The sequence below is a fragment of the Haliaeetus albicilla genome, chromosome 7 (genome assembly GCF_947461875.1).
Source record: "Haliaeetus albicilla chromosome 7, bHalAlb1.1, whole genome shotgun sequence".
Lineage (NCBI taxonomy): Eukaryota > Metazoa > Chordata > Aves > Accipitriformes > Accipitridae > Haliaeetus > Haliaeetus albicilla.
The window spans coordinates 24504107-24513592 of NC_091489.1; the positions used below are offsets into that span (position 1 = coordinate 24504107).

The window sequence follows — 9486 nt, forward strand, 5'->3', positions numbered from 1 at the left end:
GTTTAATGTGTATCAGCATAGACTCCAGACAGTGTCTAATACTGTCTAGAATACCAAGTATTTCTTTTACATCTCCATCTTGTTTGCACAGGTATCCAAACAGTCAGCAATATAACGTTGTTGTCAATGCTCTGCTGCAGGCGTACCCATTCCTTGATGAAAATGGGAATGGCTTTGTAAGTATCGTAAAGAGTACTCCGTCTTGAAAATACAGGTTGTTTGTTTGTTTTTCACATAATCAATCGCAAGAAAATAACTTAGTTCAGAGGAAATCAATATCGATTTCTTATATACTGGCTCTATTCAGAGCTGTGAGCTTCACTTTGACATGTTCGGCAAATCACGTTCTTATTTCATTATATTAATTAAAGATTAATCCAGTTATAGCCATTCCTCAAAGCCACTGTGAGATCATGCAGACCTGTACATGAAGTCCTTGGTTGCTTGCTGGGTACAGTTTCTTTCTGCATTGATTTCTTCCAAATGATAAATTTAAGTAAATGTGACTTATTTTTGTGTTTAAAAACAAAGAAGCCAAGCCTTTAGAAAATTGTCTGTATGAGGACTAACATATGACTGATGCTCTTGCAAGGCACTGTGATCACTTGTGTGCGAGATATCTAGCATGCAGTAATACTACTGGTTTAAGTATGTCAGGAATCTAGGCCTAATTAAAAAAAAATCATTATTTAAAAACACTGGTTGTGATCTCAATGGGGTCATAACAGAAAGCAGTGGAAGGAGGTGACTTAAATTTGAACTACATTCTTTCACTCTTGTGACCCAGAATACATATCTGTGGTCTCAGAGGACAGTGTTCACCTTTTGCCTTCACATCATTGCTTTGCCATGTGATACTTTTATAGCATCTTGTAAAAAGCTTGTGAGACTCAGTGGGGATCGTTAGCTTTAAACGTATATATTTATATATCTCGTGTGCAGTTACTGCAGAAAACAAAATAATTCTAAGAAGAAAAAAAAAAAAAAATGAGGATTAAGGGGTGGCTATTCTAGTTCTCCCCTGAGCCCAGGCATTGTAGAAGGGAAGGGACTAAAGAAAAAAAACGCATCTCAGAGAGGAGAGAGGGAGCAGAAGGATCACATAGCAACGGTCCACCCTTATTTTCAATCAGGATATCTCTCTGAATACCTCAGTGGGGGTCCCCAGCTGGGGTCCTGGGTAATGCTATGGCTTCATCTGGCTCCCTTTGTGAAGGGGAGCTGGAATGACATTCAGGTCCGGTCTGAAGACCTTTTTACAGCCTTTAACTTTTAAAAACTGTTTTTAAACAGAGATTCTTAAGTTAGGTTTTCAAAGGGCTTTAATTGCAGCAGGACCATAGACTGAGTGAAACTACTTACCACTCCATTCTTTGGGAAATGGCTCATGGCTTCCCAGATCAACCCCAGAATTGGCGCTGGCAGAAGTTACGTGATGGGGCAGAGACTTCAGAGTTGTTGCTCTTTATCTTTTGATATTTCTCTCATGCTTCCTAGAAAGCATATCTGGCAGAAACCACGGTAAGCAAGCGAGGAAGCTGGAATTAACAGTTTGCAATATTGCTAGTCTAATGCTTCTGAGCCAGCCCCTCTCTGTTGCTGGGCTTGAGGCAGGAATGCACTAAAGGTGTATGTCTGTATGCTTAAGGTGGGAGGAGGGGGTGAGAATGAATTACTATTTTTATTGGTCCTACTGTTAGACATTCTGTTGTTCTCTCACCATCATAGAGGCTATAAATACTTCTTTTTTTCTTGATGTAAGATAGTTGTGCGTTACAACAGCAAGGGCTTAAAACAAACCCTACAACATATGCACAGCTACTTAGGCTTGCAATAAAACTGAATTCATACACCTTTAAGAAACACATGAACAACAACAACAACAAAAAATTGGCTAACCACCATTCTTTCATCTTTTCTCAGAAAAAGTGTCTTCAGCAGCTCAAAAAAGTGAAGTTTTTGTAGGCCTTTCTTTTAAAATTGCTCAGGCTAGCATGGGACTGTAAGAATTGCTACTTGCTGTTCCTGATGACAGTACTGAATCACAGGTCTTGTAAGACATAAAATATTACTTACTGAGAGGTTCTGAGTACCTTAAACTTGTTTATCTATAATAATTAGACAGTTGTTACTGCAATTTTTGAATAGTACATTGAAAGTATTTAAGAAGGCTATCATCAATAAAATAATTCAGAGGGAAAGCAGAAAGCTCTTTATTTGGCGACTGATAGCTAAATGTAGAAAAGGAAAACTGTAACGAGAGAAGTATTTTAAGCAAAAATTAAATAACGTGTATGTAAACTTCTGGAGATGCAGTTCATATAATGTGGTTTTGGTGTCTACATTGGGAAGAGAGGAATAGCACTATGGAAGTTCTTGTTTCTTTCTGTGGACTCCAAAGGGAGCCTCGGGTGAGCAGCTGTGCACAGGTGTCTGTGTCTGATAGGTAACCCCCTCCTTTCGGTGTGTTGTAAGGCTGGAGAAAGGGACACGCAGAACGTGGCCGTTGAGCTGGGCAGGCCTCTGAGAATAATGTTTTCCAGGACTGGTAGATTAATAAAGTTATCTGAGTTTATTTAGAATACCAACAAACATGCTTTCAAGTATTTGGACTTTTAATGTCCTGTCAAAGTTACAGGAAAAAAGAAATAGTTGCACGCACTTCAAAAAACAAAAGGCCGAATGTAGTTTGGTGTACGAAGTCTGGCGTTCCCTCCGGCGTGCTGGAGCTCACCTCTGCCGGCCGGTGTCTTCCTTTCTGCTGCGCAAAGTGCTCTATCCCTGTCTGTATTCTGTAGCTATCTGTCTGTGTCGTTAATGATGTTAATTTATTGCTGTGCTATGTCTTGGCTCCTAGATTCAGTTAAACTCTAAATTCATGCTTAAAAGTAAAGCAATTGCTTATCCTTTGGGGTGGAGGAGCAGCCACAGAATCTGCTGGGGGCTGCGGAAGTTCTTAAGGAGATGCCCTGAGAAGGTCTGTCAGTGGTGTGATTTTATTTTTAACTCGTGAGTCTTACGGTTTGGAGCCCTTCACCAGAAATGGATGTGTCTTGGCCGCTGGAAGGATGCGGTGACAACTGTTCTGGGTTCTTCCACGGCAAGTATGCACGCTTGTGCGTGGCATGGGTGGGCAGGGGCAGCCCGTGGGGCATTCTGGCTGAGGAAAGGGAAAGTTCATCCAGTGGGAGACCTTGACATTCCAGAATTAGCTTTTTCTTCCAACCAAGAACAGAAAATCAGAATGTGAAGAACTTGATGTAATGAAAAACTTGGAGAAACTATGAATTGGAAATGTCAGCACTTTTGTCGCAACATTTTCATGGAAATTAAACAGCTTGGAAAGTTGGAAAGGGGAAAGATCTGCTGGAAAACATAGAGGAACAACAACAAAAAACCAAACTTAAGAGCACCTAAATGCACACCAGTATTTTCATGACAGGAAAAAATTTTACTTGCAAAACTTTGAACATTCCTTTTTTTTTTTTTTTTTTTTTGTTGGGTTTTGGTTGGTTGGTTTGGGGGTTTTTGTTTGGTTTGGGTTTTTTTTTTTGGGGGGGGGGGGTATGTTGTTTCTTTTGTTTGGTTGTTGTTTTCCCCAAAATACTGGACACTTTTTATTTACAACTCAAAACTATTTTAAACAAGTAATTCAAACAATGTGTGCATTATGTAGAAATGTAGTCTAATATTTTCCATCTCATACTGTTGCAATGAGAGGTCATTAAAGATTAGTGTTTCAAGATTTGTTAGTAGATTATCCATAATTCTATTTTCTTGGTTAAAAGGTTTCCTATTTAATTTTGCAGTAGAGAAAAATATGCTTCTGTGCCATTGGCCCTTGAAAAGGATATCTAATGGAATATAGTCTGAATGATGCTAATGATCCTAAATGAATAAGTTTAAAAATAAGGTTATGAATAAGCTACTTATATACTATGAATTTAAAAGGTTATATACTAGGTCACTGTAGAAGCAGGAATTAAGAAAGAATTATCTGAAATCCTAAATAATAGTAAAAAAAAAAAAAATTATACCAAAAGCAAAACTCATTTAAGAGGTCTGTGGAGCACTTGGAATGAAATTATTTTCCCCAGGCTGTTCTGAGATTAGCTTTGGGACAAAAGTACTTTAAGGTGTTTACCTAAGGATTTTTTCCTATGATGTTTTTCTCTACTTAAAGAACAATGTTATTCTAAAGTTACACATACAACATTTTAAAAAATTAATCTCAATTTAATTATGAAATGCACTATTAGATTTCTGATCTATAATGTAACCAATGCAACATTTGTAAGTAGTTACAGACAAATAGGTTGTATAGAAAAAGCCGACGTCACAGTCGCAGCAGTCAAAATTGGCATGACACTGTTTCTTGACCACTCGCAAGATACTCTTCTATTTGTATTTATTCCTTTTACAAGGGTTACAACCAACCATTTGGAAAGAGTCACTGCCCTGATTTCATTTCATTTCGGCCAGCAATTGAAAACGGTATGATTTCAAGACAACCATACATGAAGAAGGAAAGGAAAGGAAAGGGCACTCTCATCCGCACCGCTTGCCAGTGGGCTTTGCGTAAGCGGCCCCCTCGAGCTCCGGGCTGCCGAGCAGTGCCGTGATGCTGGCGAAACCCAGGATCCCAGCGCTGACATGCCCGATTTATGTAACCACTGCGCACAAAATGATTATTCGCTAGTAAATTACTGCTTTTAATCTGCGTGTAATCCTTTCCCTCCTATGTCAGATAGACACAGACTAATCCTTCTGCTCCCTTGCAAGCACTGTAAACCTTCCAGGGGTGGTTTGGGTTGTTCGGGGTTTGGGGCTTTTGGGGAGGTTGGGGCGGCAGAATTAATAGAAAATAAAGTTAGCAGCTCAGAAATGGTAACAAAATTGGTTTTTTTAGAAGTTGCATTACCCGCTAGGGAAACCACGCAAATGTATATGCTTGCGGTCTCATTCATGAAATACATATGTGAGAAGGGACTTGGCTAAGCTTATGAGAATCCTATTACAGAAATAGATTTAGTTAAAACTCTCAATTTATCTGAGGACAGGAGGATGAAACAGCTGAATGTTTTGAACTTTGAGGGATATTTAAAGCTCTGTATAGGTGTCAGCATATTCTTTCTTGTGGAAGAATAAGCGAAAAAGTCTTCTAGCCAAACAAAGGTTTTCAAAAGAAAGAAACTGTGCAAAACTCAACTAAGGGGATATTTAAATTGTCAGCTGCTAATATATTCTGGGATGATCATGTTTTAAAATATTTTAATGTCTGTTGAACACTTCAGAGAAGCGTTAAGCTAACGTTTTTGTTTGCTTGTTTCTTAACAGCCTTTAAATAACAATGTTTCAAATAAATTTTGCTAGGCATAAAAGGGAATATTTGCATCAAAATGTAAATGCATAGGGCCAGAATTGTAAACATATTTAGGAACCTTAATGGTTCAGGCAGATACCAAATGGGATTTTCAGGGCATGTGGTCACATTACTGCTTTAGAAAACAGTGCTGGAGTGTAATACTCAAATTGAGGTTGTAAACATGCCTTGTGAGAAGACTGGGTGAGCAGTTGTGCTCCATTTCAAATTGTCATGTTTACGCTGGTGATGACGTGACTCATGTTCTGGGAGAATCCGAAGTCTGAAGTTTACATACTAGAAATGCAGACGGGTTTGTTTTCTTTCCAGTTCTCAGATGTTCATGTGTGACTGGCAGTGAGAGGACGCTTCTGCAAGATCCTGTAGGTGGGTGGCAGAAATGGTCGCCCCGGGAAGGGCACGCCTCTCCTGGCTGGCCCAGGTCTGCCCAAGAAGAGCTGAGGTCGACGCCCTAGGGGCTGTATTCTTGTAGCTCTTCTGCTCTTGTTTTGCACCATTCGTGGAGCTCTTGCTTGCAGGATTGAGGACCTGTAAGTCAGCTAGTACCCTAGGCAGGTCAGAGCAGTATTTTCAGCAGGAGAAAGGCAAGGTCACACTGCTTCCACCACCATCTTTTAAGAGACCCTCCCATCTGTATCCCGTGGATAAGAAAGGCAGGCACATCAGACTCGCTGCAAAGAAAGATACTGTACTACTTAGTCTACTTTTACTGAATTATGGTTTACACCAAAGTGAACCCTTAAAGTCATATTGTTGTCCTAAAAGCGGATTCGTTACCTGGTGTGCAATAGACCAATCTCACACGCTCAGGAGAGATTGCTTTTTATTCAGGCCTGGGTGCTCGGTGGACTTTCCACAAACCAAGCACACCAGACTCATCAGGAGTGTCTCTTTTATACGGTAACAATTGCATCTAATTTATTAAACTACTCCTACCTAGTACATATTCAGACTATCTAATGCATAGGATTATATAACCATGACACATCAAATGCCTTCTCTGCATGCGCGGGAGTCTCGAGTGGTCTTCGGTGGTCATTTGGGGAGGTATCCCCTCCTCACTTTGACCGCTAAGTCACTCTGTGCTGGGTCAATGGTTCGTTTTCCTGCCAAGAGGGATGTATCATCAATCAGGAAAGAATAGAAAGGGTCAGAGTAACCTTGGCTACTTCTCTAGGTATTATTGAAAGTGTTTGAAGTTGAAAATTATTAAGTACACTTCAAAGCAGGATTTTCTAATTCAAAACAGGATTTTCTATATCTGACATCAGATTACCTTGACTAATAAAGAACACCATTTTGGTAAGAAATTTGGGGTAATCATTCTTCTGTTTATATTGTGGTTTAGTATGTCAGTGACTACAAGCTTGAGTATAGTATTGGAGTCGGTTTTAGAAAATGCGGTAACAGCTACTTGAATCTCTCTTGCCACGTCCTGTCCTTTACAGTTACTTTTCTGACCAATTTTTGTTCCCTCTGACTGTTGAAAACTCTCAATAACTGAAACAAGTAGTTGCTTTTGAGCATCTGACAAAAAATTTTCAATATGCATAACTGCAGGGTTTGCTGCAGACACGTTTAGCAGCCTTGGCTTAGTATTGCTTCCCTGTGTGTTGGTAGTTAGCACAACTGGGTCCTGCCATGGGACGCCCAGCCAGGGATGCAGGTAAACAGCCATCTGTCCATAAGGATGCGTGAGGAATTTTGGCTGTCAAGGAGTGATGAGTGGCTCCATTAAACAGGGACTGCATCCACCTGCAATGCAGAACTGCCTTTAAGTTGCAATTTACATGCCTTGAGGAGTCTCACAAATGCTAGGACCTACTTAAATGATCCTTCTGATTCAGCAGTTTTGAGTTCAGTTTAATAACATACTTGATCCATTGTTAACTGTAGGCTTCCTGCAAAGGGGAGCATCCCACCGTGTCTTTCCTGCTCCCTTGTGTTAGATATGATAATCATACAATTACACAACCAGTCAGAGGCAGGGAGAAAATAGTCCACTCAAAAAAGCCCCCTTAGTTTGCCCCATTAGTGGCATGAGTGAGCTGATCTGATTCAGCGTGTAGTTTCATGACCTGATGTCACCAATGGAGCATCCAAAAGTAGAGCTGAGAAAAGGGAAGCAAACTGCGGTTTCGCTGACAGCCCTGGTTATATAGGCTAAATCTAACCCTTAGGTTCAATTACTGTTGTCCTTAACGAACCACAGCAGTGCCAGTAGCTCCACTGTTTCGTTGCCATAAAGTCATATACCACAGGTGCTTGTGTTTCCTTCAGTCCTGAAGCCACCAGCATGCTGATGCCACCCTGTGAGTGTTTTTCTGCTTAGTGGTAAACACTTTTTTATATAGCTAGATAAAACAAAGTGATCTGCTTTAGGAATGGGACAAATTCTTGAAAGATACTAGTAATGACAGATATTTCCCCCCCCCGTGCAGTTGCTATGGAAACGGGCCCTTAAAGATCGTTTCAAGTATGTGCGGAGACCCATTGAAGATGATGAGCAAGTCCTGAGGAACAAATGCAAGTTTGGCCACAGGCGAGGACAGACCAGGAAATCTTTTGCTGAAAACAAGCCTGATGATGTCCAGGTGCAGGTAGAGGTAAAACTTTTGGTGGTTAACTGTGTTTTGTGTCTTTCAGCTAGCTCCTCTGCTGACAGTAAGGCCACCAGCCAGTAAAGGGGAGAACGAAGTGATCTCATCCCATTTAAACTCATTTTGTATAGAGTTTGTCCTATAGCTAGACCCTTGACTTTTTTTCCTTTCTGGAGGACTAAGTGACAACAGTGGAGCTGAAAACGATACTGGCTGCCTTGCACATTTGTTGTCACTTAGAGTTGTTGCCAGTTGGACATAAAATTATTTTTCTTTTTAAATGAAATATTCCCATTCTGCTTTAGGTTATACATCTGCAGTTAGAGTGAAAACAACAGAGGCTTATGTCTAAGAGCTGAAACCTCTGTACAAATAAGAATGCAACGGGGTATTTGAGCTGGTCACAAATGGCCATATCCTGCTGTCACATTGCACTTTGTTATATAAAAGCTGTTTGTGTTGATGTGTAATATACTTAGGGGCGCTTATGAATGTAGGCATGCACTTGCTGTATTTCCCTTTAGTTAGAGAATTCAGAGAGCCAGCACTGTCCAGTAAGTGTTTGAAGCATACTAATTTATTTATACACTTTCATAAATACATTAATGTTCCATTTATGCTTTGCTAATGCTCCTTAACTTCCTTCAGTGCTGCAATTAAAATGCAGTAAAATTTGAACAATTGTAAGACTGTGATAAAGAGGATACATAAGCAGATATTTGACTTTAGTTTACACATGTCCATCCTGCTGTTTACCAGACACATGTCTTTAGGGCAGCAAGAGTGGCTTGCTGGATGCATTTCTGCATAAATCGCCCTTGTGTTTGAAGGTAGCTGTAGTTTTCTACCCAAATATGGGTTTGGGTTTGTGGTTGGTTTGTTTGGGTTTTTTTAAGAAGCTTCAGTAATTTCTGTTTATCCCCTTTAGATTAATGTATGTGGGAATAAACACTTCCCTCTTTTCGCCTGCTTTAGTTAAAATGTTTGCAGAATGTGTGAAGTAAGAAACCTTTAATCTGGGTGCAAAACAATGAACAGTCTTGCATGCGCTAAAGGAGAAATGACAGGCTCCTGGTTTTGTGCATTCATTAAGAGCCATTCTTTATCCGCTGATGCTTGGAAAGGGCAAATGTGGGTCTTTTTTGTCACATCAGCTAGTTGAGAAGGGCTTTGCAGTGATCCTGTAGGGGCTGACTGCATGCTCGACTTCATTTTTCTGTAGAGAAGGTGTAACTGCACCGGGCTGGGTGCCTGTAAATGAGTCTCCCTGAACAACTTTTACTTACTTTCTCTTATTTTTCTTGTATCCTAAACAGCAGGGAGATATAAATGCAAGAATTAACACTTGTGGAGCCTATTAAGGCTTAAGAATGAGTCCCTCAAAATTGAGGGAATCATACCTTTCTTAGTTTTAAATGTATCTCTATGTTGAAACTAGGTATGTCTGGCTCTGAGATCCTAAATTATGTCATTATAAACTGCAGCTGAACAAGATGTTTGTTT

At 40.1% G+C, this 9486-nt stretch overlaps 1 protein-coding gene across 7 annotated transcripts in view; it reads left to right on the plus strand.

The window, feature by feature from the left end:
* The window catches only part of SAMD3 (sterile alpha motif domain containing 3), a 60705-nt gene that overhangs the window by 38265 nt on the left and 12954 nt on the right, over positions 1-9486 (plus strand). For all 7 annotated transcript variants that reach the window (XM_069787366.1, XM_069787372.1, XM_069787367.1 and 4 more), the window contains 2 exons: positions 92-176; positions 7825-7989. In XM_069787366.1, coding sequence (XP_069643467.1) covers positions 92-176; positions 7825-7989 — 250 coding nt within the window. The remainder of the gene's footprint in view (positions 1-91; positions 177-7824; positions 7990-9486) is intronic.